This window comes from Aspergillus homomorphus, assembly GCF_003184865.1.
Source record: "Aspergillus homomorphus CBS 101889 unplaced genomic scaffold BO97scaffold_61, whole genome shotgun sequence".
Classification (NCBI taxonomy): domain Eukaryota; kingdom Fungi; phylum Ascomycota; class Eurotiomycetes; order Eurotiales; family Aspergillaceae; genus Aspergillus; species Aspergillus homomorphus.
In genome coordinates, this window is record NW_020291947.1 from 89,356 (window position 1) to 115,423 (window position 26,068).

Genomic DNA, 26,068 nt, shown 5'->3' on the forward strand with positions numbered 1-26,068 from the left:
CCCCGATACAGACAGGTTGTTCGTTTGAAAAGTACATACATCCGAGAAAGCGTACGAATTGTTCGGTCTCATGTGATCACAGCCGCCTCCTCAATCGTGCGCCGCGCGATATCAATAGACCTGAAACCCATTACAGGCTACAGAAGTCCCTTCTAGTAAACCTGTAGTTAATCGCAGCGGTTCGTTCGAGTCCCCCGCGATGTAGACCCTGGCTTTCAACTCTCATACCCTCTCTTTCCCTCTTTCCAACTCTTGTCCGTGATTCTACACCCGAAGAGCGTGCCGAACGCGGAAGTAGTTGAACCATGACCTAGCTTCCACCCTCATCACATATGAAAATATCAGTCCTATGTTGACCTAGGCAGAAGCCATAAGATCATCACCAACCCGCAGAACCCAAGTACAGCCAAGTAACAGCATATGATACACGCGCCTAGTCTAAATCTACACTTTGTCTATTCTATACAAGCATCACTCCCCACCCCACTCCTCAAACAACTTCGCATCCAAACCCGCATAGCCCTCCACAACCTTCAACCCACGCAACCGTTCCTCCTCGATCCTCTCCCACGGCCAGTCCTCCTCATTCCACGAACCGACATTCCTCCGCCGGAGCTCCTCCTTCGTCTCTTCCTCCTCATCCCCAATCCCACCACTCACCAAAACCTCCCTCACAACCTCCGCATCCACAGCAGTAGCGGTCGCAGCAGCCGTGATCCCGTCATCACTACTCTCCCCCGGCGTAAGACCCCCTATCCCAGTCCCCGTCCCGGTGATATTACCCGTCCTATCCGGCAAAAAGCCACTAGCCCGTAACACCCGCTCAGGAGGAACAGTCATCCGGCCCTTCTTAACAACATACTTACTAACAGCCGTCGCCAACAACCTGCCCCTCTCTTTCCCTTCAGCCTTATCCCCCTTCCCCGAAGCCCTAGAAGGCCTCACAAAGAAACTAACCATATAAACCCACTTCTCATCCCAAGCAACCACGCGAGAGGAGATCTCATACCGCTCGAACGGCTTGATCTCGCGCTTGAAGCTGCAAAACACGCTGCCTAGGGCTATATACAGGCCTAGTTTACCCCCGGCCCCGGCCCCGGCTGCACCTGCGCTTGCACTACCGGATTGGGTCTGGGAGGAGGAGGAGGCGATCTCGGCGTCCAGCTCGCGGTTGACGATGCGGGAGCCCGGCGTGAAGATCCGGGTGGCGAGGGCGGTGCGCGCGATGTCCAGATCGGAGAAATACGTGCTGTTGGATTTGTGGAGGTTGTAGTCTGTTTCTAGGATTGGGGTGCGCGAGGTTATGGTGAGCGGGAGGAAGATCGGGTGTTTGCTGTGCGGTTGCGGGTGCGTGTGCGGTGGGTGGTGGGGGTCGGTTGGTGTGCGCCGGATGTTGAGGTAGAGGTTTTTGGCTAGGCGGGCCTTTTGGTTCCTGGTTAGTTGGGAGGTAGGAGGGAGGTTGGGGGTGGGAGGAGGGTTGGGAGGGTCTGGCTGGGGAGGAATGAGGAGCTGGGTTGGGGTTGGTTGTTGCGGCGGGGGGGCGAGAGTACTTACGTGCCATGCGAGAGGGAGGTTCTTCAGGTTGATCACCGCCAGGAATAGCGCTAAGGCTTTCCATGTTAGGAGCGATGCGATGTATTCCTTGAGGAGGGTGGCTAGAGTGGATAGGATGGCCATGTTGTTTGTTGTAATGCGATGCTAGCTAGTTAGCTAGCTAGCTAAGCTGTAGTTCAACAAGAATGACTGAGGATACAAGCTACTAGCGAAGCGCACCAACAGAGCACAAGACAACAGGGACACCTGTCTGTCTGAAAGAAAACGACAGCTGAACCCGCGACAGACGCTCGGTTCCCTGGTAAATGGAGAATCCTCAAAAATGAGACGCGATGGAAATTGAGTGATTGAGCCGAGGCGCGGCGCGGAACCCGTGCTTATCTCATCTCTTATCATCATTCCACCCACCGATAATACCTTGCCTACACCCCCTCATCATCGACACTCCATCAAAAAATCGCCATACAATTCGGTGGACTCGACACCCCCTGCGCACAATTCAACGGACTGCTCGACACAAAGAAAGTCCAGCGTCCCAAACGCCGACACATAGCCGCCAATTCATCCAGATCAAACATCTCCCCGATGGGCACCCCCCACCCCGCAAGTAGAAAATGATGGAGATCGAACTCCGGTCTACGGGGCGGATAGACCTCAAAGCTAACAGCATCAGACGCGACAGCAGCAAAGTGATTGTCCCAGAGGAAGCGGAGCACGCGCTCGCTCTGCTCGAGCCCGGCATGCTGGGGCGTGGGCTGGCGGCTATACTCCGCCTTCTGGGCCTCGGTCATGGCGTCCCACGTGGCCGGCAGGCCGACGCGCAGGAACAGAATATCGCCGCGCTGGAACCGGATTCCGCATTCCCGCGCGATTGTCTGCACGTCGTCCAGCGAGATCTCCGTCTGGCTGAGCGCGTTGATCGTCTCCCCTCGTTGCTCCCGTGCCCAGGTGTAGTAATCGATCAGCACTCCGCGGCCTGCGATGCCCTGTTTCGCCCAGTGCCCGATCCCGATGCGTGAGGATCGCGGGTCTAGGATCTCGGCTGCTGTTGTCCCGCCGTAGAAGAGCTGTTCCTGCTGCTGTTGCTGTTGTTTCTGCTGCTGCTGGTCGGCGTCGGCGTCCGGGCCGTCGGTTGTCGTTGTCGTGTTACCGTCGTCGCGCGGGGCCGGTGCGTTGTGGTGACGCAGTCCGTCCCATTGTGACGATTGCTGCGGGTTAAAGTGGTACTCGTCGTCGAAGGCGACGCCCTCTGCTACCCACTTGACTTTGTGCTCGAAGGGCTTGCGGTTGAAGCCTGCGCCCTCCCGCGGTGACGTAGTTAGTATTCCAGGTAGTAGTGTGTTATCGCTGAAGGACATAACATAGGCCAAAACTTACCCGGGGGATTCAGCTTCTCGAGGTCCCAGTTCAGACAGACGCGCTCACCTGTCTGGATCTGCGTCCGCGCTGCGTTGGCAACCACCTCCGGCGTCAACAAGCGGAGCATGCCCAGTCCTTCTTCGCGCGAGCCTGGTGCCGCCGGCCAATATCGGCGCTTGTCCGGTAGGTCATCGTAGGTTTCGGGAGGGTTGAAGTCGGACATTGTAGAGCTATAAGCGATACAAGGTGCGAATGGGTATATTCGAAACAAAATTTCAAAAGTTCGAAGGTGGACAGTACCAGCATGAGAGCATGAGAGACAGAAGAAGAGCTGATGAGATGAGGGGCGTCGTGGAGAAAGCGGGGAATCGGAGTAATTCCGGTGAGCGGTGGAAACAGCTGCAGGCCGTTATATAAGAATATCTATTTAGACAAGACAATACACAATGATGAATACAAGAACTCAAGACACTGTCTCCCCTATTCACAGATCATCTTCATCCTCTGTCACACTCTGTCCTTTCTTGTTGAGTCGCGACATCTCATGCTCCTCGCCCCGCCCAGCGCCGCCCGGCGTCGACATAGCAATTGCCTGACGGCCTGTATCGGACGACTCAAGAAACTCGCGCAGTCGTCGCTTGCCCTCCACCATGGCCTGGTTGGAGGCCGCCTCCGTCATCTTCATGATCGGTCCCCAGAGGTTGAGCTGATAGGTCACGTATGCGGCCACTGCGCACACGAACAACAGGAAGAAGTAGGCCGGGTTACGAAGCACTGTGGCTCATTAGCTATTGTCCTCCCCACACAGTAAAAAAGCTTACCGGCAATGATCTCGTTCCAGCCGAGCGCAAGGAGAATACCATAGAAGTACAGCGGAACCTGCGTCATGCCCCCGATGGCACTCCGCTTAGCCTCCACATAGACTCCATCCGCCGCCTTCTTGAACCGCACCGTCAATTCCTGGCGCTTGGCCTCGCTGAGCATCGTCATCTCCTCCTCCAAGCTCTTGCCTTCCTCTTCATCCACTCCTCCAATCGGCGGCAGGTCCTCCTCGTCCGCCGGTGTCGAAGAGCTGGGGGTGTGGCCGATCCAGCGATCCAGCGGAGGCGGAGTGGACGTTTCCTCGAGGCGAAAGCGGGATAGCAGCGGGATGAGCGTTAGCGTCGACTCGCGAGCCCGTGTATAGATACCCTCAATGTCATCCGTCGGGCGCCAGATCCTGGGCACACCAGCCTCGTCATAGCGGAATTTGTCCTCAAAGTTCTCGCGCAGCTTCAGGAGCAAATTGCCTTCCAGCATCTCCTCCTCAATCTTGGCACGCAGCACACCCCAGGACTTCCGGCGCAAGCGCCACAGGCCAACATCCACCTCTTCTAAACTGGCATCGAAGCTACTGGCGCGGTCGGTAAATCTGCGCTCAGCATCGAGAACCGTCTCGACAAACACATTCCAGACGCGGTCCCAGAATTTCTTCTCGGTAGGCTTGTCGCCTTCCTCTGGTGCACCGCCTCCGGCGCGGCCAGAGCCAAGCGCGTTGAACTCCAAGCCGATCGATTCTCCCAAACGGGACTGAACCCAGCGCTCAACCCGACTGGCCAGCCGTCTCATCTCCTCCCGTCGCAACCGTGCGCTCACATCGGCCAGCTCTTTCTCATACAGAGACAACTGCTGCTGGTAATCGCTCCAGGCCGTCTCCTCGACGACAGTGGCGCGCGCAACCTCCTCGAACTTCTGGATCGCCTTGGTCACCTCCTCGTTGACGATCTCCGCAAAGTCGTAGCCGGTACCCTTCTTCTGACCAGCCTTGACAGTGCCGGAGACCGCCTCGCTGAACTCGTTGATGCCGGCCTTGTGCATGGCATCCAGTTGACCCTGGAAGAGCGCCTTCAGGCGGGTGTCAATCTTATCCTCCAGCTCCGCCTGCTTGCGCTGGTAGACACCCTTGTGATACCGACTGGCCTCGACCTCAAAACTGCTGAACGCCTTGCTGCGAGAGGAGCGCATGGCAGCGCCCAAGCCACCGAGGATCTCTGGCTCCCCAAGGCGAGCTGCCTGCGATTGCTTGTCCTCGAAGGGGACAATAGCCTCGTCAAACGCAACCATGACCTCCCGAAGAATTTCATCGCAGCGGAACTGTGCCAACAGCTCCTGTTGAGTCGGAAGGTCCAGGTCCTTGTTGTTCACAATCTGATCCCAGATTCCCTCCGCATACTTGGAGAATCCATCCGCAGGGATTCTGCGGTGGTACTCGGGCAGGAAAACTCCCCCATCGGAGAATTCACCCTTGCGAGGGTCGAGGCTGGCGTCCTTGTGGTCTTCACGGAAACGTAGGCTGAGCTTCTTAGTCTCGGCGACGAACTGCTCAGGCTGGTAGCTCTTGTGCGGAAGGCCGTAGAATTGGAAATCAAAGTAATCGTGCACCGACGACTGCTCCAAGCCGGCGGGCTTCGAGATCGAGTCCCACAGTCGGGACATGTCCTCCATGAGGGTAGTCTGCAAGTTCTTCAGGGGCGTATTGCCGACGAAATCACGGATCACGAAGAAGAGGAGGGATCGGTGGGTGGTACTGTATCAGACAAAAGAGTGGCAATTAGCACAATAGACAAGCCGAACGGACCAGTACAAGACACATACTTCCGATCCTTCAGGAACAGCTGCAGATTGACCTCGAACACCGTCTTGAGCAATCCCATGTTTGCGCCCTGATACAATCCGACCTGGTGTTCCCAGATATTGACGATCAAGACCTCACTGGTCGCCAGCGCAAAGAGAGCGCTCTTGCGCTCGAAATCCTGGTCCTCGCCTCTCTCGCGACCGTCCGTGCCCTCCACGTCCATGACCAGGATGTTATCCGCCATCGATGAGTCCCCACCGTTCTTGTTCTTCGACATCCAGATACCCTTGGTCGTCTGGCGACGCTCCAGCTCGGACATGACGGAGAAATGCGTGCCGAAGAGGTGATTCAGCAGCGTGGACTTTCCCGTCGACTGGGACCCGAACACGGAGATGAGGTGGTAGTTAAAACCCGCGTGGGTGACATCTTCGAGGTTTAGGTATTGCGAAAGGTTCGGACTGCGATGTCATAGTGGTTAACTTCATGCGCCAGGTGCACGCTAGATATATCGTCCCCTGATGATGACGACTTCCTATACAGTGATGTAAAGGAGTGCGTGCGGAACAACCCACGCATTGCGCAAACGCAGGGTAATTCGGTAGGAGGAGAGCGTAGCTTACTTGAATTCCTTGTCTCCGTCAATGACTTGCACGCCATGCTCGTAAGCAGTCTTGTCGCTGCTGCCGTTGCCAATCGAGGCAAAATGGCCGTTGGTTGCCATGACGGGATAACAGGCGTTTGCGCGGCACGCCGGTCGACAATGCTAAAGCGTGTTCTCGTCCAATGTATATCCGAAAAATAACTAAAAGGGGGCTGTGGTGGGAGCAGAGCTGCAATCAAGTACAACCCGGGGCGCAAGTGGAAAAGGGACGTCAGATGCGGAGACCGTGGCAAGAGGAAGTAGACTAGTAGTATTGTACAAGAAGAGATAAAACGGGGGGGAGGGAGGATGCAAGGAGCGAGGTGAGCGACAGTATAATGAGGTCAGAAGGGCATCACCATGGGAAACGGGGACAAGAATCACAAGACAATTCGAGAATCAAGAGAAGCGCCCCGCTGATCGAAGAGGAAGTTAGTTAGTGAGTTCATATGTTGTTGGGAAGAGTGTGGCTGGAGGTCAAGTCAGGTCTGGTCAGGAGGAGGCAGGCGGCGGACCCTCTTTGGTCTGTCTATTCTTGTTTGGTCGGTTGTCCGGGGGGTCGACCGTCTAGTAGTCTAGTGGATTCGTCGCCTGAGCATCCAGGCCGCCACCACTCCCCCCACCCAAACCCGGGTTTTGCTTGTTCGGGTTTAGTCGAGGTCCGTGATTTGGTCCGACTCAAATTAGGGAACATTCGGTGGATACTTTACTAAGTGGTGACTGGAAACAATTCATCATACGATGAGACTGCATGAAGTTGACCTAACTGATACGAGCTACATGTCAAAACTGATCATAACGGTTCATATATTCAGACCTAGACATCTGGACACAGAAACTGAAGAGAGGAGAAGGCATAGCGAGTCTACAAAAAAAATTCAAATACAATACATGATACATGGATATGTCTCGAAACTCCAGAACAACCCACCATCACAAGTGATCCAGCGTTCCCAGATTCACCCCTTCGCTGATACCCGCGCCGCAAGATGGTGTAAACATTATAAGATTTCCCAGACAAGATTTTGATTCATAGTACATGGTAGCCAGTCGGGGGTCCGGCTGTTTATTTCTCCAACACACGGGTAACCAGACCAGTGGCGATCGTGCGGCCACCTTCACGGACGTTGAAGCGCTGACCAGCCTCGGCAGCGAGAGGGCGGAGGGTCTTGACAATGACCTCGACGTTGTCACCGGGCATGATGCGGCGGGAGTCGTCACCGTCGGGGAAGCTGAACTCAGCAGCCTCATCTGTGATACGGGATTAGCAGCCTATACCAAGCCTCATCGGAGAGTGGATTTCACTTACCAGCAGTGCGGATGTACAACTGGGGGCGGTACTGAACACCGAACCCGCTGCGACGGCCACCTTCAGCCTCGGTCAGGACGTACATGGAGACCATGAACTTGTCGTGGGCACGGGCGCTGCCGGGAGCGGCGACGACCATACCACGCTTGACGTCCTCACGGCGGATACCACGGAGAAGGAGACCAGAGTTGTCACCGGCACGGGACTCGTCGCAAGACTTCTTGAAGGTTTCAATGTCGGTGACCTTGGTCTTGAGGATCTCGTTGGAGGTACCGACGATCTCGACTTCGCTATCCTTCTTCAGGAGACCACGCTCGACACGGCCGGAAACGACAGTACCACGACCGGGGATGGAGAAGACTTCCTCAACGGACATCAAGAAAGGCTTGTCCAAGTCACGTTGGGGGGTGGGGATCCAGGTGTCAACAGCCTCGAGAAGCTGGTCGATTCTCTCGGCACCGATATCGGGACGCTTGTCCTCGATGGCGCAGAGGGCAGAGCCGAAGATGATGGGGGTCTCCTCACCCTCGAAGCCGTAGTGGCTGAGAAGCTCGCGCATTTCCAGCTCGACGAGCTCCAACATCTCCGGGTCATCGACGGCATCGACCTTGTTGACGAAGACAACGATCTTCTGGACACCGACCTGACGGGCGAGCAGCAAGTGCTCACGGGTCTGGGGCCTATAGAACAGTGTGAGCACAGTCACTGACAAGAGGAAGAGGGATCACCGTACATCTGACCGTCAGAAGCAGCAACGACAACAATGGCACCGTCCATGTTGGCAGCACCAGTAATCATGTTCTTGATGTAATCGGCGTGACCAGGGCAGTCGACGTGGGAGTAGTGGCGAGCCTCGGTGGCGTACTCGATGTGAGCAGAGGAGATGGTGATTCCACGCTTGCGCTCCTCAGGGGCCTTGTCGATAGAGCCATAGTCGAGGAAGTTCGCAAGGCCCTTGCTGGCCTGCTGCTTGGTGATGGCAGCACTCAGAGTGGTCTGATTGAAAGTGTGAGAAGTTTTCGAAGCCAAATCGGGGAAAAGGAAAAGCCGTAGGAGGGGAAGATGGTGCTAACCTTGCCGTGATCGACGTGACCAATGGTACCTGTCCGACATGAGTTAGTGTTTGTAGTAGGAAGTTAGGATGAATAATTGGGGAAGCATACCGATGTTGACGTGAGGCTTAGTACGCTCGAAAGCGGTTGCCAGACCCCGGGCAGCCAATCTGTCTTTGGCGAAGACATGCTGGATAGGGTTCACAGCACGCGGACGCAGCAGAGAGGCGCGGCTGGAACGCAGCAAGAGGTTGGCAGATCTGGCAAGGCTCGACATGATGGCTACCTGCGATGGAAAAACAACAACAGGAAGGGAAACCAAAGGGGAACGCGATGGACAGAAATCAAAACGAGCCGGACCGGGAAGGTTTGGAGGTCGACCTTGTTTAAGCCGGAAAATTCTAGGAGAGCGGCTGACTCAGCCTCAGACCAATCACACCCGCAGCATTGCGGAGTCGGTCAGGAACAGCCCGCTACTACTACTCTACCTACCTTCTAGTATGATGATGATGATGGCCGAGAATACTACTAGTAGGTAGGCCAATTGATGGGAATTGGTCGGCTACAACGCCTGCCTTAAGAGGAAATAGATACGGGCTGGGCTAATATACAAGAGTATGATCTAATACACAGTCTCGGGCTGAGTCTCCGGCTGCTTCTCCGGCTGCGTCTCCGGCTGCGTCTCCGCCTGCTGCTGCTGCTGATGTTGCTGGTCGGGCTTCTTCTTCACAGTGAACAAAACATGATTCCCCGGCTCTCCCTCCATGGGCTTGATTTGCATACCATTGGCCTCCTTGATGGTCTGCACAACCTTGTCCATGACGTTTTTAACCTCCTCCGGCTTAGGGGCTCTCTTGTATTTCTTCCTCAACAAGACAACCTCCACCTTGTGACCCTTGGTAATGAACTCCGTGATCTTTTTCAAACGGTGGCTGAGATCATGATTGTCAATGGCCCAGTTCAATTCCACTTGCTTGAGAGAGGTTCGAGCAGCATGAGCCGCCTTGGCTCGGGCACGTTCTTGCTCACGATACTCGGCTTTGTTCACGACCTTGCAGACCGGCGGCGCGCCATCCATCTCTGCTTTGACCTGGATCAACCACTCCTTGGCACGGTCGATTCTCCTGAGAGCCAGCCAGGTTCGAACTGGAGGGTCCAGAGTGCCCTCCACGTTCACAAGCTGGACATACTCCGCGGTGATGGCTTCATCTTTGACAAGGTTTGCTACACTTGATCTCTTATCTTCTGGTTTTGCTTTCGGTCTCGATGCCAGGAATTCCGGGGTGGAGGTGAAAGGGCGGAGAGATGCCCGAATGCCAATGGATGAAGGCCGTAGATATTGCGATCGGAGGATGGTTTGGGGCGGAAGAAAGACCTGGCGCAGGGCTTGCGCTGTGGAGAGAAGGCTGCGCATGTGCTTCATGTTCGGCGCAAGGATGATTGCGGTCACGGAGCAAGAATCTGATCGAACGAAACCGACCGAAGGAGTGGAATAATAAGCTAACTGCAGAAAATACTGGCGAGTGTGGTATTGTCACAATAATGAGGAATGTGTCCCGGGAAAAGAGCTGTAACGCATGCGGCGGGCAAAGCAGGAAGCCCACCGCCTCACCAGCCACAGTGACAGCCGCCGCCACGACAGGGCGGATCCTTAACCAGAGAGACCCTGAACGCTGAACGCTGAGAGGTTGAGCCAGCTGAACCCCATTTGCCTCCCCGTGTCTCATCCCGTACGGTCGTCGTCTTTCTCGCTTCCTCCTTCGTCCTCTCTCTGATTTAGTTTCTTTGGTCTTTTTCCCTTCCCCTGACGACCACCTTCACTCTCATCCTTCCCTTCGTTGTTTGATGTGCTTTTGTTCTCTTTAAATCTCTCTTCCCCCAATCCACAATCCTTTTGGGCTGGAACAGAAGTTCCTGGACGATCCTATGGTTCGCTACGACCGCTAATTGTCAATCTTTCCTTCTCGTCCAACTCGGTCGGAATTCAGGAGCGTTGTCCGAAACGCCATAGCCTTGTCTACTTGCCTTGCCCGCATGTCGACTGGAGTTGACAGCCGACATCTCAAGGGTTTACCGTCTTTTTCTAAACCGGGCTCCAGAAATAGTCGACGCTCGATTTCGCGCACTTCTACCCCCGCAAAAGTTCCTGAGAATTCTCACGATCCCAAGTCGACTGACCAATATTCAATGTTCGCCATGGCTCAAACTCAACGCTCTCGCTACTTGAAAACAGGAGCTGTTGTTGGTTTTGTTCTGTTGATGCTCCTCTGGCTTTCGCCGTCCAAGCCATCTGTGAGCAACTTTGGAGGATACCGTAAGTCCTTTCTCCGCATTAGGCAATGCCACGGGTACTCAACCATCGTTTATAGAAAAGCCTTCGACCGGCGCAGCACCTCTGACGGAGAAGTGCACAAAGCCCTATGACTCGTCCAAACCCCTTATCCAGTATGCGCTCATGATCGATGCCGGCAGCCAGGGCTCTCGGATTCACGTCTACCGTTTCAACAACTGCGGCCCTACCCCGGAGCTTGAGAACGAGGTCTTTGAGCAGACCGCGAAGAGAGAAGGCGGCTCTGGCCTGAGCGCATACAAGGAGGATGCTGAGGGAGCGGCTAAGAGCTTGGATCCCCTCATGCAGACGGCCCTGAAGTCCGTGCCTGAGGAGTATAGGTCATGCTCGCCCATTGCTGTTAAGGCCACCGCCGGGTTGCGCATGCTTGGCAATGAGATGAGCATGAAGATCCTTGAGGCCGTCAGGACTCGTCTGGAGACCGTGTATCCCTTCCCCGTCGTTTCCCGGGAGAAGGGTGGCGTCGAAATCATGGATGGTTCGGATGAGGGTGTTTACGCCTGGATCACCACCAACTACCTTCTCGGCAAGATTGGCGGACCTGACGAGACCCCGACTGCTGCCATCTTCGACCTGGGTGGTGGTTCTACTCAGATTGTCTTTCAACCCACGTACCCCAAGAGCCCATCCGGCGGTATGCCCGAGCACCTGGCCGAAGGTGACCACCGGTACGATCTTGAGTTTGGCGGTCGGCACTTTGAGTTGTACCAGCACTCTCATCTGGGATACGGACTTATGGCTGCTCGGGAGGCAGTCCACAGGGCTGTTATCGAGGCTAAGCTTGCCGCCAGTCCCACGGACCGGGCCTGGCTCCAGCAGCCTATCTCCAACCCTTGCATTGGGCCTGGTATGGAGCGCGACGTGGAAGTCTCCTTCGAAGCTGGCCACACTCTCGCTCCCAAGGTCAGCGTCAAGATGGTGGGTCCGAAGGAAGGGTCTTCTGCGGCGCCTCAGTGTCGCGGTCTGACCGAGAAGATCCTCAAGAAGGAAGCCGACTGCAAGCTGGCGCCCTGCTCGTTCAACGGAGTGCACCAGCCTTCCCTGGCTAAGACGTTCTCTCGGGAGGATGTCTACGTCTTCTCCTACTTCTATGATCGCACCAAGCCTTTGGGCATGCCGGACTCTTTCACTCTGGAGGAGCTGCACCACCTTACCTCGACGGTCTGCGCTGGTAAGCCGGAGTGGAAGATCTTCGAGGGAATTGAGGACGCTATTCCCCAGTTGAACGGCCGGCCCGAGTGGTGCTTGGACCTGAACTTCATGCTGGGTCTCTTGCACACGGGTTACGAGATGCCGTTGTCGCGTGAGGTCAAGATCGCCAAGAAGATCAAGAACAACGAGCTTGGCTGGTGTCTGGGAGCTAGGTAAGCTTATCGGTCTGAATCACGTGTATGTTTGCTAACTTGTCTTTGCAGTTTGCCTCTTCTGAGCCAAGAGTCTGGCTGGACATGCCGGGTCAAGGAAGTGTTCTAAATGGATGATGGTGATGCGGTGACGTATAATTAATCAATACCACATTTTCAGCCTCGGGGCACTTCCTTCTCTTTTCGTGCAAATAGGCTAGACTCGGGTGTTTGTATATGGGTTCATGTATTAGACTTTTTCGGTATAACTGTTTAATTATTCATAGTTCTTCCTTTTTCTGTCTTGGTCAATTATAGTTCAAGTCCAAAAGTAGTCTACATCTGTATCCTGCAGGATGACATGGGATCCTGCAGGTATCTAGAAATGTCCAAACCATGCATATATTCCCGAGAACCAGAACCACAGACAACGCGAAAGATATCAAAACATCATAACCTCAAATCCCAAACGCCGTCAGCCATGCACCAGAAACCCAGCCTAACCCCAACTTTTTTTTGTTTGTGTCAATATCCACAACAAGACAGATGAATCACCTTTCCAACTCCTCAATCGTGGGTTTCGACGCCGCCGCCGCAGTAGCATCTGTATTACCCATGAGAGTATCCAAAACCCCAGAATCCTTGGGCCGCTCCGCCAGCACCATCTCCTCGGTGTGTGTGTGCGCCGGGCTCGCGATCTCATCGTCGGGCCGTTTCTCTTCCAGCACGCCCAATCCGAGGTTCTACCAGTATGCAAGTTAGCCAAGGTTCTCGAATGCGAACCTCCAAGAAGGGAAAAGGAGGAGGAGGGGGCACCCACCATCTCGATATAACGTTTCCCGTCCTGGCCGTCTTCGTCATCGTCCGCGTCCTCCCCCTCATCCATCGCATCGTCCAGACGGATATCCTTGGCCCGACCTGCGGCGATGTCGCGCTCGAGCTGCTCGTTGGCGGTCTTCATCTGCGGGAGGAAAGATGATAGGCGGGAGAGAAGGTCGGGGGTTTGCTGGATGCGGTGGATGTTGGGTTTCGGAAGGGCGGGAATGCGGGGGATGGTGTCGGAGGGTTTCGAGGAGGAGGTGCTGGTGGTGGTGGTGGGGTTGCGCGTGGGGAGGTTTGTTGTGCTGGGGGGATGAGAGGCTGCGTTGTTGTCTTCGCCTTCGTCGTCGTCGCTGTCTTCGCTGTCGCTTGGGCCGGAGGAGGAGGTGTAATCGTCGCTGTCGTCTTCATTGGGGCCGGGGCGGTGGTGGGGAGGAGCGGTGGTTGTTTGGCTGTGTGGAGGGGCAGAGGGGGAGGAAAGTGCGACGCGATCGTCGCGAGAGGGATTGGATGCGGGCGCACTCATTGTGAAGGGTGCTTGAGGTGTAGATGGTGGGTTATGGTGGAAGGAGAAAAGAAGAATGGATAAATTCAAGATCGACTGAAACTGCGGGCGATCGAATTGGCGCCGAAGTGGGGGGGGAAAGAAAGGAAAGTGGGCGGGGGAAAGACGGACCAGACCAGTTGATTTGATTATCTCCAAGTCAACAACAAGTCATGCAAGTCAAGTCTACTGCCAGAAGGTTGCTGCACAATGATGACAGCCGGGGAGGGCGCATGCACTCGCCAATCGCCCAGGCCTCTTTTCCGAGCGGCTTGATCGCTCTGCAGGTGATTGCACTGATTGAACAGACGGGCAGCCAGTCCCGAGTAAATCATCACTCTGTCTTGTTGTCTTACTTCTTCAACTTGATCCATGCGTTGAATCCACTACATCCTCCCGCATTCAGGGGATGTTATGTTAGTTATCAATTCACTCACTCACGCACTCACTCCCTCACTCCCTCACTTGATTCCCTGATTTCTTCTTCTATTTGACTGACCTTTTTCCCCTCCTCCTCTTTTCTCTCTCTCTTCTTCCCTACTCACTGAGAACTTCATTGTCTGTCACAGTTCTACTCCCACAGGAACAACTGTTGCTGTCATCCTCCATTCCCACTCGATTGGTTGGCTGGCCAGATCTCGGAATTGAATACACTCACTGTTGCCTACTTTGGTTGGTAGCTTTTCCCTGTTTCTTATTTTATCCTGTGGCTTCTTTGTCTTTCTTCATCTGAGCCAGTATCAATAACATAGTTCCTGGTTCGCATCCGTCATTCTCTCTTTCATATCCATACCTCTCATTGTCCTTACACTCATCCCGCGTTTCAGGCTATCTTCAGGAACAGCTGACCGAACTATAAGAGATTCACAAGATCTCCCAAGCACGACACCACCCACTGTATCGACCACTCCTAGAGTCGCATTGGCATGATCAGTGGCCCTCGCCTCACCTCCACTGCGGTGCCTCTGTCAACCCAAACCCCAACGTAGAGCCACCCGATCTATACACCCAGCATCCGAACACAAGCAACCGCAAACAAGCGAGACAGACAAGATGCCCATCTCCATGACGAACAACCAGCCCGCCAGTCCGCCCGAGGACATAGACAAGACGCAAGCGAAGGCGCAGAGCAACCCGACCTCGCCGTCCTCCGCGACAACCCGCAAGTCGCTCCACCAGAACATCTTCGGCAAGCTGCGGCCGCTGCCGTTCCAGTACCACTGGGCCGTGTGGTACGACAAGCACAACAGCGACACGAGCAAGGAGAACACGACGCGGGACTACGACTCGCGCCTGTACCTGCTTCACGAGGATGTGTCGGACATCGCGACCTTCTATCGTGTCTACAACAACTACCCATGGGACAAGGTGCGCCTGCGCGACACGGTGCACATCTTTCGCAAGGGCGTGCGGCCCGTGTGGGAGGACCCGGAGAATCGCAACGGCGGGTGCTGGCGCTTCCGCGTGCCCAAGAACAAGGCACAGGAGTTCTTCCACGAGATTGCCATCCTGTGTATGGCGAATGAGTTCCAGGCTGTGCTGGAGAAGGGTATGTTTGTCCCCTGCGCCCCGCTTCTCCCCCGCTTCCCCGGACCCTCGACGAGGGAAGCGTCAGTTCTCAAGAGTATATACTAACCCAGACAACGACATAGAACACGACCACGTCCTTGGCGTCTCCACATCCGCACGCTTCAACTCCAACCTCATCTCCGTCTGGAACAAGCTCGGCGACAACGAGCGCTCCATCAAGGCTCTCGAGCAGACCATCCTCGACCGCCTGTCGCCCGATTTGCGTCCCACCGGCACCGGCTCGACCGCGTACTTCTACAAACGGCATGCCGAGAACGACGGCTTCACCGAAGCGGTTGAGAAGGCGAGTACTGTGACGTGAGGCATGGCTTAGTCCTGTGGTTTTGGGTCTTTTCAAAACCTCACTTCACCACCTCTCTGCCCCTTTTCATCTTCCATTGATCTGCTCAAATAGCCAGTTCGCATCCGCATACGTTCATCTTTCCTTCTTTAGCATCCCGCGGCTCGGGCAGCACAGTATGTTCTTTTTTCTCTTCTTCTAAGGCTGCATTAGTTTATCCACGTGAAATAGAGAATGCTCCTCTTCCCATGTATTAAGCTTTTCCAATGAATCTTGAAATAGTCATGTAAGGCAAGGCATCTCCGCATAGACGATGCGATATTTCTCTCAACCGATAGTAAATCCCATGGACATTCAACCTGACCCTAAATTTTTGTGAACCCTCCAACCGAACCCGTTTCCCAACAACAACGCCAACCCATGCAAGGCAATTACAAGTCCATGTAAAACACAATATATCAGTACAACAGCCGAAGACAAACGGCCGTCTTCAACGATAGGAAAGTTAGTTCATTTCATCGGTTGCGACTGGGACTCCGTCGTCGCGGATGCTGCGGAGGAGGCAGAGAAGACGAAGGCAAAGACGACAGAGGTGTGGGTTGCAGCGGCCGACGCTCGTCGGGCTCTCGATCTTGTTTGCGCGGGGTCGCTGCCGCCGTCGTCGATGCCGTCGCCGACGCGGACTCGGTGTCTGAAGGCTTGCGCGGCGGCTCGGCACCACCACTACCGCTCCCAGGAATATAGCGATCGATCTCGACGAAGCGAGGGCGTTCTTCGCGCTCTTTCTCGTTGCGTTCGGGAGACCGTACGCGACGACGCGGAGACCGGCTGCGATTGCTGGTCGGTGGGACGTACCGGTCGATGTCGAGGGTGCTGGGTGAGCGACGGCGGCTGCGCGAGCGGCGAGGTCGAGACCTGGAGCGTTGGCGAGAAGATAAAGAGGCGCGCGCGGGTTTCTCGTCCTTGCGAGGACGGTCTCGTTCGCGGTCAGGTTCGCGCTCACGGCCGTGGTCGGTGGTGGCGACGGCAGCAGTGGCGGCGGCGGCGGCGGCGGCGGCGGTGCTGCTTTTGGAAGGGGTGTTGGTGGCGTTGGTGGTGTCGCGGTCACGCTCGCGATCCCGATTCCTGTCTCGCTCCCGATTGTAATCTCGATCTCGATCTCGATCTCGATCCCTCTCTCGATCACGATCGCGGTCTCTGGTGTCTCTTGCGTCCCTACTGTCTCTCGCGTCCCTGGTGTCTCTGGTGTCCCTGGTGTCTCTTGAGTCCCTCTTCTCTCTAACGTCCCGTTCGCGATCCCTGTCCCTATCCCTGTCTCGCTCCCTATCGCGATCGCGATCCCGATTCCTGTGGAGGGATCGCGAGCGTGACCGAGATCTATATCGTGGACGAGACCGGGAGCGGGAATAGTAACTGCGCCGGCGGCGGTAATCGTCGCGATCGCGAGTTCTGTCTCTGTCTCTGTCTCTTTCGCGCTCCCGGTCCCTGTCTCGATCCCTGTCGCGATCCCTTTCTCGGCGATCCCGCTCCCTATCACGACTTCGATCTCGATCTCGGCGATAGTCGTGATCACGATTCCTGTCCCGATCTCGATCCCGCTCTGGACTTTTCTCGCGGAACCGTGGGCGGTCTGTACCCGGATCTCGATCCCGATCGCGATCTCGATCATGGGTGCGCACCGTTGATCGACTTCGACTTCGACGGTTGGGTCGGTAGCTGCGGTCAGCGTATCGACTTTCTCGATAGTCTCGCACAGGTGCTCGATCATCAGATTCGCGTCCACGAGACATGCTCGACACGTCCTGCGATGGGTTGCGGCGGTCATCGTGGAGCGGAGGCGCAACACCTCTCCTCCTTGAGCGGCTGCGGCTGTCATCACGTCGTCGTGGCCGTACGCGTTCATCTGTTGCAGAGCCGCGCCGCTTCAGAGGATCTCCTTCTGCAGGAAGACTCCCGGCGCGGGTAGGGGTGCTTGCATATCTCGAGTCGGAAGCTTTAGGAGCTTTTGGTGGTTTGAGCCCGTTTTCGATAGCCTCGGCTTCTTCAAAATCAAACTCGGGTTTCTGTCGAGCCTTCGCGGCGAGCTCCTCTCCCTCCTTCAGTAGCAGTTGCAACGCGGCTTCCTCCAAGGACTTCTCATCGACAGGGGCCGGTGGTGGCGCGGGGGCTGGTGTGGGTTCTTTGGGCGTGGGGGACTCTTCTTTTCGGGCCTGGTGGCGGGGAGACTGGCCTCGTTCGGAGCGGTGCCCCGGGGAGCGGTCACGGATGCGATAACGGTCTCGGTCGCGATCTGAATCTTTGTCTCTGGTCCGACTGCGATCCCGCCAATCGCGGAATCTCTCACGATCCTCGCGACGCCGGCGCTCGTACCGTTCCTGGCGCTCCTTCTCTCTTTGCTCGTCCAACTTGCGCTGCTCTTCCCGCCGCTGGTCCTCGCGCTCCTTGCGCCTAGCCCGCTCCTCTTCCTCTTTCTGGCGTTCAGCCTCACGCCGTTTGCGGTCCTCCTCCGCCTTCTTGCGTGCTTCCTCCTCCTCCAGTTCCTTCTCCTTGCGCAATGCTTCCTGGTAGACTCTCTCACGCTCATCGCGCCGAGCCTGTACGTAGTTCGCGTAGTCCTCGTCGGTCTTATTGCCGGCCCTCTCCTCCTCCGCAGCGGCTTCCTCGCCGACCTCTTCCCGCCGGATCTCGCGCACGGAGTCCAGGATCGTCTGCAAGTGATTCGACGCAAGCGCATCGAGCGATCTCTCCACCGTCTTGTACACGTCGCTCCGATCGACCGCACCCTCAATCAGCGTCGCGGCTTTCCCACGTTCCCGCGACAGCAGCCCGGGTTCGCGCTCAATTTCCACCTCCGCAAGTTCAGCGAGTAGATTCGTGAATTGGACTTTTCCTTCCTAGAGAGACAGGCGCGCATGCGACTAAATCAGCGAACAAAAACCTCCCAACACCAGAGCAAAGATTGAAAAAAAAAAACGCACCCCGTCTTCGAATTCCGCCCAGATCTTCTTGCGCACATTGTCGAAAGCCCCTCTCTTCTTAAAGGCGTGTAAGAGATTGTCGATAGCGGCATGCTGCGCGGCGGTTAAGGGCAATTCATCGGTTTTGTATTTCTTGCGCTGGAGAGTGTCGATGTCCAGCGGCCGCTTCACACCCGCCGCTGTTGTCGTTGTCGTCGCCGCAGCATCACTAGTAGTGGGCGTCGCCGGGGCCAACACATCTGCGCTCGTCTCCTCTAGTGGACCAGCCATAGCGGAGAGTCGGCTAGTGACAGATGCGTTCCGCAGCCGAAGCAAGAGGTGTATAACAGGTCGCGCGTATCAAGTTAAAATCAGTCCAGCTCGAGACATAGGAAGACGATTGTTAAAAACAAAAAAAAGGTTGCGCTCGCATGGAGCGGGCGCGCGGACGGAGCAGTGAGTGCAAACAACCACGAACCACCTCTGCAAGAGACGCACCCTCTGCCGGCGCGCGGGAAAGAGTTCCCCGGAGGAACAGATGGCCCGACAGCCGACCACCCGATTGGGAACTGCGGCCCCGTGATTCGACGCAGCAACCTCCGTCCGCCGTCGTCGTGCAATCGCAGGATAATTGAAGTCAATTGAACGCACTTCACTTTGGCCGCAACTTCATCGAGCGTTTTCTTTTTGACCCATCGAACTTTCAGCGGGACATTCTGCAATCCGCGCAAGGAAAGCCGGCTGATTCCGTGCAACACACCTCTCGCCCTCCCTCTATCCATCCCTCAATACTCTACATCATGGTTCACAAAGTCCTCTTCTGGGGCGGCTTCGGTATGTCCTGTGCCCTTCCCTTCGCATCCACCCATGAACAACAGCCCCATACGCAACTTCAGTCCAATGAATAAACCCAACCAACCCCCACGAAACTAACAACCCAAATCCAGGAATCGCCGTCCGCCTCTGGCAACTCGGCATCGAAATGCGGCCCATCCTCGCCCGCGAATCCCTGTGGGTGTACCCGCTCTTCGCCGGCGTCGGCGGCAGCTTCGGCTACTGGCTCCAGGGCGTCGAGGAGCGCCAGCTCCGTATACTCGCACAGCGTCGGGAGGCGATCCTCGAGAAGCGCCGGAGGCGGGATGACCGTGAGAACAGCGGCACGTTGAGCAAGGTTGAGGAGAGCGTTCTGGCTGCTGCGGCTTGAAGGACAAGGACGGGGTCCAGAAAGAAAAATGAAGATGGAAAATTAGAAGACTTTGAAGAACAATGGCTCTTATCCCTCTCTGCTTTCCGTTGCGGGGAGGGTGGAGCGTGTGTATATCTGGGTTGTTGTTTGCTTGCATGCTTTGTGTGTGGTTGTCCTTTTTATATCGTTGTTTGCAACGCCAATTTTATAGTTGCTTTTCTTTTGATTGATTTACCTGGGTGTAGGTTCCGTATGGCCCGGAGGGGGACAGGGTGGACGGGGTGGATTTGTGTGTGGTGGGTTGTTGGATGTGTATTGGGGTGTTTTCTGCGTCCAGTTAGGTTGTGGATGGAATCTGCGGAAGGCATGGATGTGCTTTCCTGCTTGTATTGGTACGGTCTGCTCAGGAGCCGTGTAGACGGGGTAGATTCCAGACTGCTATGTTCAGTCTACAAACATGCATACCTTCTATCCATGCAAATGAAATCCAAAGCGCCTGCCCTATTCCTCTCATGAAGTTCTTGTCTCAGTCGTATGTAGCATAGACTTAGCACTACGAGCATGCCTACCAAGCAACAACCTCTGATAATGGCCGACTAAGATAGTTCGTATCTCCATTGGAAAACAAGATATGTTCAATACATAATATACATAAGAACAGCTACCTGATCATGCCTTCTCTGACGCAAATTGCAACGATACCTCCCATTTCTGCCCTCCAGTCCCATAGCCTCCGCCCAGTCTGTTCTTGATCAGACTAGTGATCCGTTCGCGCAGGCGTGACAGATTCTCCTCGGGGCCGGACACGCGGAGCTTCAAATTCGCCATACACAGGCCGTAATGCACCTGCCAGAATCTAGCATCATCGACCCCATGCACACAAGGATCAGTTTCAATGTCGCGCATCACATCGGTGACTCCTTGACCGGAGTAAGACATGAGAAGCATCGACCCCAGGGTCTTGACCAAGCGCACTCCGATGATACACATCGAGATGGAGATGGTCACAGACAGGAGCACGTCCAGCCACTTGTAGAGTTTGATGGAGACGAGCGGCAGCAACAACAGCAAAGATGAGCACGAGAGCGTCAGGAAGTGGGACGGGTTGCTGAGAACCGACGGCAGCGATTCGATGTACCCGAAGCGCATCGCCTTGCCGATCCGCCCGTGGTTCTTGAGACCAATTGCGGAGACCAGCGTCGAGACGATAGCTAGCAGAGCAGTAAAATCCACGCGTCCTAGAGACACACGCTCGTGGACGTGGGAATGGTGCGGTTCATGGCCAGCTGACTCTAAGAAATGCTGAAGGTTGTGCGATATAAGGTCCATGCCCATGAAGAGCAGAAGCACGCACATGGCGAACCCAGCGAGCACCTCGGCCCGTTCGAGCCCGAACGGGTGTCGCACGCTGGATCTCTTCCACACCTCGAAATTACCGAGGATATCCACCGCGACACAGAGGAGTGCTCCGATGGAATCGAACAAGATCAGATGCGACAAGGCCGTCATGGCCAAGGAGCCATGCGCGCTCCACAGCGTATATGCTGCGACAGACATGTGGCACACGCTCCACCAGAACCGAGTCGTTTGGTCTTTGGACATACTAGATCGATATTCCTTGAAGGTGGGTATGGGCAACGAGTTGGGCAATGCTAGGGGAGCTCGAGGTGGTGGCTCGAGGAAGATCTGATGCGATATACTACTGTGCTTGTACTTGTGTCCGCGCCGCTGTCCGATATTCTAATTGATAGGCAAGGGCAATCAGGACCATGACCATACGTTTACCATATATTGATAACTCACAGACTTGACAACGGGGCTCTTGGCCATCGTCGTTGTCTGAAAATTGAACGGTCCAGCCGAGACATTGTCGCTCTGTTCGGCTTGTGATCGAGCATTGGCTGGACTCAGATTGAAGCCAGCCCGCGTCGGGCTCAAACGAGTCGGATCATTGACATCCAAAGCACTCCTGGCGGGAGTGAATGTATCCCGCAGAGGCGACAATGAGTCTTTATCGTAGAGAGCGGAGGATGGCTCGAACGCGCCGCTGGCAGGGTCATCCGCGGGCGGAGTCGGAGTGCGCGGAGGAATAGGGATGGGGAGGTTCGACGCCATCACGAACGTCGTCGAAGAATGGGGCGCCGGCGCCGATCCAATTGAAGGGATACACAGGCCAGATCAATCGTAGGCAGCGTTAGCGTTACACTGACCGGAACTCAATGGAAGGAGAAAAACTCAGGAGTATGCCCGAAAAGGAATGATAATGACAAAAGGGCGAGCAAGCTTGCAAAGTAAGGAAGCAGGGAGTGCTGACAGTTCGGAAGGGAAGAATGTCGGCGATTAAGCCGGGTGGGAAAAAGGCGGGGACGGGAAAGCCAGACCAGCCAGACCGTCGGCCTCAGGCCTCGACTCACTCAGCGCATCATCGACTCTGGACTTCCCGCCCGCTTCCTCATTTCATCATCCGCTTCTTCCCTCGTCATCATCACCGTTAGTTATCCTCAGTTGCCTGGTCCTTTTGAAAGCTTAATGCCCGGCACTAAATGAGTGTCGCTTGCTTCTGCCATAGTTTGGCGATGCGACACGCTTTCACTTAAGTATATCTATTCATCTTTAGGAGTTCTCCCCCTCCCCCCCAACTCCGATGCCTACGTCCCCTCGGCATCTATGGATCACCGCGGCTCCTTTTTCTTCTTCCTGTTCGTCTTCTATCTTCTCCTGAGCTCGCAGACTCGTTCGCCCTTGATTTCTCAAGATGGAGAGCACCAGCGGGAACTGGAAAAGGAGCGAAATGCGCTTCGCATGCTGAACGAGACTCAGTATGGAGATTTCGACCCGCGAGCGGACAAATGGTTGCCTTTTCCCGGCGTCCGGAAGAACGACAGTTATGCCTGGGATCTTCTCCCCGATGTCCAGGACAGAGCCCGGTCTCAGCTGCGGTCTGCCATGTCCGAGGCAGGCTTTCGGCCGCCTAAGTCCCTTGCGGTCCCTGACGCGCTCGCGGATCTCAACCTAACGCAGCTCATGCTTCCTGTCTACCGCAATACGACAGGCAAGCTGCGCGGCGAATGGGTGCGCCGCAAGCAGGACAAGCCTCATGCTCCGCTCAACAAGACCGCTATCATCTCAGAAAATGATTACTTCACGCACGAATTCAGCCAGAATATCACTGGGAACAGTGGCACTTTCTATCTGGATGTACGTGAAGGGGGTGGGGAAGAGCTTCGGTCGCCTCAAGGCCACGTCCGAGAGATCCGCGCCACGTTAGCTGTGGAAAGTGGAGAGTCTTGGGGAAACACTTGGTACCTCTCACTGATCGGTATACACTTTCCAGAGACTGGAGGGGCCATCATGAGTACCACTAGCGAGAAGTTCGGAGGTCTCCTCACTTTGCCGCATCTCACGCTTTCGCCCGATGCATACAATCTCACTCATGACCTTCTCATCAAGTCCTTGTCGGATACCATTTCCGAAAAGCAGAATCGGCCTCCTACCCTTTTCCCCTGGTCCTCATTGGCCGGTAGTGAGCATATGGAGTTTCCCGCGCCGCGGTGCGAACACATTGTTTACCTGCAGCAGCACCCACTGGCAATCCAGGGATATCTAGCGGATAAAGCAGTTATCGAGCAGATAGAGCAGGAACTGAGATATCCCATCGGGGCACCGATCCCGACACCTCCCCTGATGGTCATGTCGGCCGTTGTGTTCTCTCCTGACTGTGGATACATTCTAGAAACCAAGGGCGCACCCGAATTCCCTCCCACGGAGACGTTGTACCTATCAGGGCCAAAGATAGAGGAATTCGGAAAGTACTCTGCTCGCATGATCTTCGTGATGTCGGCCGTCTCCGTCGCTCAGATCGCGTTGCTGTTGAGACAAGTAAAGGAGGCTTCCACACCTTCCACGAGGAGCCGTATCAGTTTCTATACGATAGCTTTGATGGCATTCGGAGATTCATTTGTGCTTGTCTTCATTTTGTTGGAGCTCTATTCGGTGATATCCTTTCTGGTGATGACGACGGCCTCCTTCCTGACCTTCCTTTCCGTCAGTTACGTTGGGATGAAGTTCATGATGGAGATCTGGGCCATTCAAGCCCCGGAGCGAAGAGAGCAAGAGCAGCGGCGACCGCCGACAACTGCGCGTTCAGCGAATCTGCCACTTCCTGCTACGGCGGCCCAGGTCAGAGACTCGGGCGCAACTCCGATTATATTGCCGCCAGACCAAGATGCTCCCGCTGACGAAGACGCGCCAGCCGCAAACCGTGGTGCCCCACAGACAGCGCGGGACGCTCGAAGTGACATGGGAGCCATGTATGCACGATTCTACTTCATTCTGTTTGTAATGCTTATCATTTCGATCTGGGCATTTCTCTGGCCGAACCGACTCGGAGCAATCTACGCTCGAATTCTTGGGTTCATTTATCTATCTTTCTGGACGCCACAGATCTATCGCAACATTATGCGTAACTGTCGCAAAGCACTGCGGTGGGATTTTGTGGTCGGCCAGAGCTGCCTCCGCCTGTTTCCTTTTCTCTACTTCCTCACCGCCCGTGGAAACGTGCTCTTCATCCGACCGGACGCGACGACGGCTCTCTCTATGATAGGGTGGGTCTGGATTCAGGTCTGGATCCTGGCTAGTCAGGACATCCTGGGCCCGCGCTTTTTCGTTCCCCGCGGATGGGTACCCCCAGCGTACGACTATCACCCAACTCTGCGCGATAGTGCCGGATCCGGCGACGATCTGGAGTCCGGCAGCGTGCTACCCATCGGGGCGCTGCGGGCCGACGAACGCGAATACCCCAGCGAATCGAAGGACGACGACAAACACCGACCCCGAGACAAGAAGAAGGCGGTTTTCGACTGCGCGATTTGCATGCAGGAGATTGAGGTGCCCGTTCTGCTCACGGGTGGGGCAGGCAGTAGCAGCATGGCCGACGGCGCCACGAGCATCCTCAGTCGGCGCACGTACATGGTCACTCCCTGCCGTCATATCTTCCACAGCACATGCCTCGAGAGTTGGATGCGTCTTAGACTCCAATGCCCGATCTGTCGCGAGTCCATTCCCCCGGTGTAGCCGGATGTATATTAGCAATTATGTGTGTCATTAGCTTATACCGCACGTATGATAGACGCAGACTATGTTAATTGCAGTGGATGATGAGTTGGGGTCAGGTCATGAAGAAGCAGAAAATGTAAATTTTATCATGTAACCTCGTGTTGAATACGAGGTTTATTCATCCAAACCCGGCAACGACGAGGTCAGCCGTGTCCCAGTTCCCTCAACCCGGCCATCCTCATCACACGTCAGATAAAAGACAGAGGGACCCATATACATCATCTATAAGCCAGCAAGCAAGCAATCATCACCACCATCCACAGCATTAACCCAAGCATACATAAACATAGCAACCAAACAGAACACAAAGAAAATAGGATAAACACCAGCGCATACCCAACCCACCCCAGCTAGCCAGCGCAATCAATCAATCAATCCCCAACCCAACCAGCCTCCCAAGGCCACAAACCTGGGAATCTAGTGATCCTCCGCCTCAATATGCTTCTTATACGCGGCCTCATCGAACAACGCATCCAGCTCAGCGGGATCGTTGACCTCGATCTCAGCAATCCAGGCCTCGTCCTCGGGGCTCTGGTTGATGAACTTGGCCTGGTCGTCGAGGACGCTGTTACCGCGCACCACGGTACCGGAGACGGGCGACAGCACGTCCGAGGCGGACTTGACGGACTCGACGGCGCCGACGGGCTCGTGCGCGGCCACCTCCAGTCCCTCGGCGGGGAGCTCGACGTAGACGACGTCGCCTAGCGAGTGGGCGGCGTAGGTGGTGATGCCGATTTTGGCTGGCTTGGGTTAGTATCTTGGTCTGGTGGGAGGGATGTGGAGGGGTGGGATGGGGAAGGGACGGTAAAGTTAAGAAAGGAGCTTGGGCTTGGGAACGAGGCAGGAGGAGGATACTCACCAGTCTTGCCGTTATCGGCCAGCTCAATCCATTCGTGAGACTCGGTGTACTTCTTCAATTGCCCTATCCGCCAAAAAAAAAGGTCTGGTTAGCCACCACCACCACCGCCATTGCAGATGAGTTTTATAAAAAGGGAAAGCAAGCGGGAAGCCTCATTGGCTTCAATACAGCTTCACAGGGAAATTCGTACAGAAGGGGCTCTGCGAGAAGCTCCGGACACTTCCCCGCGGGAAACTGACGGGCGTCGCCCTGCGGACGGCGGAGAGGGGGAGCTTCTGCGCCAGGAAGCGAGAGGCCATGGGGCGGAAGGAACTGGCGAGAGCAGACATTATGAGAGGAATTGAGGTTGTAGAGCTAACCGTAGAGTGAATGTAAATGTGGTGGTGGGAGAAAGTGCGAAGAGCAATAGTTGTGGGGGAAGGAGAGAGAAGTGGAAAAGAGGTTAAATAGTAAAGTAGAAGAGCTAATGACGGAGATGACGAGCAATTCCCGGGTAC

General features: G+C 55.4%; 13 protein-coding genes across 13 annotated transcripts; 4 read left to right on the plus strand and 9 right to left on the minus strand.

The window, feature by feature from the left end:
• Window positions 1-471: 471 nt before the first annotated feature.
• On the minus strand, window positions 472-1,677 carry BO97DRAFT_355990 (acyl-CoA thioesterase; the record flags this gene model as incomplete). The annotated part of the gene is made up of 2 exons (XM_025692152.1): window positions 472-1,422; window positions 1,555-1,677. 2 exons carry the CDS (start codon window positions 1,675-1,677, stop codon window positions 472-474), a joined length of 1,074 nt encoding a protein of 357 aa, XP_025546787.1.
• A 133-nt stretch (window positions 1,678-1,810) lies between these two features.
• Window positions 1,811-3,381, minus strand: BO97DRAFT_244290 (uncharacterized protein). Its single transcript, XM_025690817.1, has 2 exons — window positions 2,932-3,381; window positions 1,811-2,848 (listed from the first exon to the last, which is right to left on the minus strand). The coding sequence occupies exons 1-2, from the start codon at window positions 3,134-3,136 to the stop codon at window positions 2,004-2,006; spliced, it is 1,050 nt and encodes a 349-aa protein (XP_025546788.1). The 5' UTR covers window positions 3,137-3,381; the 3' UTR covers window positions 1,811-2,003.
• sey1 (dynamin-like GTPase SEY1) lies at window positions 3,267-6,677 on the minus strand. The gene is made up of 4 exons (XM_025690816.1): window positions 6,148-6,677; window positions 5,548-5,985; window positions 3,735-5,479; window positions 3,267-3,687 (listed from the first exon to the last, which is right to left on the minus strand). The coding sequence occupies exons 1-4, from the start codon at window positions 6,246-6,248 to the stop codon at window positions 3,398-3,400; spliced, it is 2,574 nt and encodes an 857-aa protein (XP_025546789.1). The 5' UTR covers window positions 6,249-6,677; the 3' UTR covers window positions 3,267-3,397.
• A 284-nt stretch (window positions 6,678-6,961) lies between these two features.
• Window positions 6,962-8,878, minus strand: BO97DRAFT_378081 (translation elongation factor Tu). The gene is made up of 5 exons (XM_025693090.1): window positions 8,640-8,878; window positions 8,550-8,578; window positions 8,210-8,472; window positions 7,477-8,156; window positions 6,962-7,418 (listed from the first exon to the last, which is right to left on the minus strand). The coding sequence occupies exons 1-5, from the start codon at window positions 8,803-8,805 to the stop codon at window positions 7,234-7,236; spliced, it is 1,323 nt and encodes a 440-aa protein (XP_025546790.1). The 5' UTR covers window positions 8,806-8,878; the 3' UTR covers window positions 6,962-7,233.
• A 219-nt stretch (window positions 8,879-9,097) lies between these two features.
• BO97DRAFT_408852 (putative translation initiation factor IF3) lies at window positions 9,098-10,097 on the minus strand. The gene has a single exon (XM_025695952.1). It carries the CDS (start codon window positions 9,949-9,951, stop codon window positions 9,151-9,153), a length of 801 nt encoding a protein of 266 aa, XP_025546791.1. The 5' UTR covers window positions 9,952-10,097; the 3' UTR covers window positions 9,098-9,150.
• Window positions 10,098-10,286: 189 nt separating this feature from the next.
• Window positions 10,287-12,515, plus strand: BO97DRAFT_378087 (guanosine diphosphatase). The gene is made up of 3 exons (XM_025693091.1): window positions 10,287-10,842; window positions 10,898-12,242; window positions 12,294-12,515. The coding sequence occupies exons 1-3, from the start codon at window positions 10,563-10,565 to the stop codon at window positions 12,349-12,351; spliced, it is 1,683 nt and encodes a 560-aa protein (XP_025546792.1). The 5' UTR covers window positions 10,287-10,562; the 3' UTR covers window positions 12,352-12,515.
• A 29-nt stretch (window positions 12,516-12,544) lies between these two features.
• Window positions 12,545-13,663, minus strand: BO97DRAFT_446718 (NOPCHAP1/New4 family protein). Its single transcript, XM_025698679.1, has 2 exons — window positions 13,042-13,663; window positions 12,545-12,964 (listed from the first exon to the last, which is right to left on the minus strand). Exons 1-2 carry the CDS (start codon window positions 13,564-13,566, stop codon window positions 12,773-12,775), a joined length of 717 nt encoding a protein of 238 aa, XP_025546793.1. The 5' UTR covers window positions 13,567-13,663; the 3' UTR covers window positions 12,545-12,772.
• Window positions 13,664-14,304: 641 nt separating this feature from the next.
• On the plus strand, window positions 14,305-15,690 carry BO97DRAFT_244525 (eukaryotic translation initiation factor 4E). Its single transcript, XM_025690818.1, has 2 exons — window positions 14,305-15,133; window positions 15,237-15,690. The coding sequence occupies exons 1-2, from the start codon at window positions 14,638-14,640 to the stop codon at window positions 15,473-15,475; spliced, it is 735 nt and encodes a 244-aa protein (XP_025546794.1). The 5' UTR covers window positions 14,305-14,637; the 3' UTR covers window positions 15,476-15,690.
• Window positions 15,657-18,702, minus strand: BO97DRAFT_481149 (BOD1/SHG1 domain-containing protein; the record flags this gene model as incomplete). The annotated part of the gene is made up of 2 exons (XM_025700801.1): window positions 15,657-18,348; window positions 18,433-18,702. 2 exons carry the CDS (start codon window positions 18,700-18,702, stop codon window positions 15,970-15,972), a joined length of 2,649 nt encoding a protein of 882 aa, XP_025546795.1. The 3' UTR covers window positions 15,657-15,969.
• Window positions 18,703-19,016: 314 nt separating this feature from the next.
• Window positions 19,017-20,075, plus strand: BO97DRAFT_399676 (putative NADH-ubiquinone oxidoreductase 14 kDa subunit). The gene is made up of 2 exons (XM_025694257.1): window positions 19,017-19,245; window positions 19,359-20,075. Exons 1-2 carry the CDS (start codon window positions 19,212-19,214, stop codon window positions 19,613-19,615), a joined length of 291 nt encoding a protein of 96 aa, XP_025546796.1. The 5' UTR covers window positions 19,017-19,211; the 3' UTR covers window positions 19,616-20,075.
• A 182-nt stretch (window positions 20,076-20,257) lies between these two features.
• Window positions 20,258-21,892, minus strand: BO97DRAFT_446722 (cation efflux family protein family). Its single transcript, XM_025698680.1, has 2 exons — window positions 21,401-21,892; window positions 20,258-21,337 (listed from the first exon to the last, which is right to left on the minus strand). Exons 1-2 carry the CDS (start codon window positions 21,710-21,712, stop codon window positions 20,267-20,269), a joined length of 1,383 nt encoding a protein of 460 aa, XP_025546797.1. The 5' UTR covers window positions 21,713-21,892; the 3' UTR covers window positions 20,258-20,266.
• A 188-nt stretch (window positions 21,893-22,080) lies between these two features.
• On the plus strand, window positions 22,081-24,736 carry dscA (ubiquitin-protein ligase dscA). Its single transcript, XM_025695953.1, has one exon. The coding sequence runs from the start codon at window positions 22,265-22,267 to the stop codon at window positions 24,668-24,670; it is 2,406 nt and encodes an 801-aa protein (XP_025546798.1). The 5' UTR covers window positions 22,081-22,264; the 3' UTR covers window positions 24,671-24,736.
• A 15-nt stretch (window positions 24,737-24,751) lies between these two features.
• On the minus strand, window positions 24,752-26,002 carry BO97DRAFT_408861 (glycine decarboxylase subunit H). Its single transcript, XM_025695954.1, has 3 exons — window positions 25,762-26,002; window positions 25,572-25,634; window positions 24,752-25,452 (listed from the first exon to the last, which is right to left on the minus strand). Exons 1-3 carry the CDS (start codon window positions 25,898-25,900, stop codon window positions 25,130-25,132), a joined length of 525 nt encoding a protein of 174 aa, XP_025546799.1. The 5' UTR covers window positions 25,901-26,002; the 3' UTR covers window positions 24,752-25,129.
• Window positions 26,003-26,068: the final 66 nt, after the last annotated feature.

Coding starts and splice junctions, on each gene's coding strand:
- BO97DRAFT_408852 (XM_025695952.1), bottom strand. CDS start 9,951: ATGAAGCACATGCGCAGCCTTCTCTCCACAGCGCAAGCCCTGCGCCAG.
- BO97DRAFT_378087 (XM_025693091.1), top strand. CDS start 10,563: ATGTCGACTGGAGTTGACAGCCGACATCTCAAGGGTTTACCGTCTTTT. Junction 10,843..10,897: donor GAGCAACTTTGGAGGATACC/GTAAGTCCTTTC, acceptor CATCGTTTATAG/AAAAGCCTTCGACCGGCGCA. Junction 12,243..12,293: donor GGCTGGTGTCTGGGAGCTAG/GTAAGCTTATCG, acceptor TTGTCTTTGCAG/TTTGCCTCTTCTGAGCCAAG.
- BO97DRAFT_446722 (XM_025698680.1), bottom strand. CDS start 21,712: ATGGCGTCGAACCTCCCCATCCCTATTCCTCCGCGCACTCCGACTCCG. Junction 21,338..21,400: donor AGAGCCCCGTTGTCAAGTCT/GTGAGTTATCAA, acceptor CCTATCAATTAG/AATATCGGACAGCGGCGCGG.
- BO97DRAFT_244290 (XM_025690817.1), bottom strand. CDS start 3,136: ATGTCCGACTTCAACCCTCCCGAAACCTACGATGACCTACCGGACAAG. Junction 2,849..2,931: donor CGAGAAGCTGAATCCCCCGG/GTAAGTTTTGGC, acceptor GGGAGGGCGCAG/GCTTCAACCGCAAGCCCTTC.
- dscA (XM_025695953.1), top strand. CDS start 22,265: ATGGATCACCGCGGCTCCTTTTTCTTCTTCCTGTTCGTCTTCTATCTT.
- BO97DRAFT_408861 (XM_025695954.1), bottom strand. CDS start 25,900: ATGTCTGCTCTCGCCAGTTCCTTCCGCCCCATGGCCTCTCGCTTCCTG. Junction 25,635..25,761: donor CTTCTCGCAGAGCCCCTTCT/GTACGAATTTCC, acceptor TTTGGCGGATAG/GGCAATTGAAGAAGTACACC. Junction 25,453..25,571: donor GGCCGATAACGGCAAGACTG/GTGAGTATCCTC, acceptor AACCCAAGCCAG/CCAAAATCGGCATCACCACC.
- BO97DRAFT_399676 (XM_025694257.1), top strand. CDS start 19,212: ATGGTTCACAAAGTCCTCTTCTGGGGCGGCTTCG. Junction 19,246..19,358: donor CCTCTTCTGGGGCGGCTTCG/GTATGTCCTGTG, acceptor ACCCAAATCCAG/GAATCGCCGTCCGCCTCTGG.
- BO97DRAFT_244525 (XM_025690818.1), top strand. CDS start 14,638: ATGCCCATCTCCATGACGAACAACCAGCCCGCCAGTCCGCCCGAGGAC. Junction 15,134..15,236: donor CCAGGCTGTGCTGGAGAAGG/GTATGTTTGTCC, acceptor ACAACGACATAG/AACACGACCACGTCCTTGGC.
- BO97DRAFT_378081 (XM_025693090.1), bottom strand. CDS start 8,805: ATGTCGAGCCTTGCCAGATCTGCCAACCTCTTGCTGCGTTCCAGCCGC. Junction 8,579..8,639: donor TAAGCCTCACGTCAACATCG/GTATGCTTCCCC, acceptor CATGTCGGACAG/GTACCATTGGTCACGTCGAT. Junction 7,419..7,476: donor GTTGTACATCCGCACTGCTG/GTAAGTGAAATC, acceptor CCCGTATCACAG/ATGAGGCTGCTGAGTTCAGC.
- BO97DRAFT_446718 (XM_025698679.1), bottom strand. CDS start 13,566: ATGAGTGCGCCCGCATCCAATCCCTCTCGCGACGATCGCGTCGCACTT. Junction 12,965..13,041: donor GGAAACGTTATATCGAGATG/GTGGGTGCCCCC, acceptor GCATACTGGTAG/AACCTCGGATTGGGCGTGCT.
- sey1 (XM_025690816.1), bottom strand. CDS start 6,248: ATGGCAACCAACGGCCATTTTGCCTCGATTGGCAACGGCAGCAGCGAC. Junction 5,986..6,147: donor GACGGAGACAAGGAATTCAA/GTAAGCTACGCT, acceptor ATGACATCGCAG/TCCGAACCTTTCGCAATACC. Junction 5,480..5,547: donor CTGTTCCTGAAGGATCGGAA/GTATGTGTCTTG, acceptor TGTCTGATACAG/TACCACCCACCGATCCCTCC.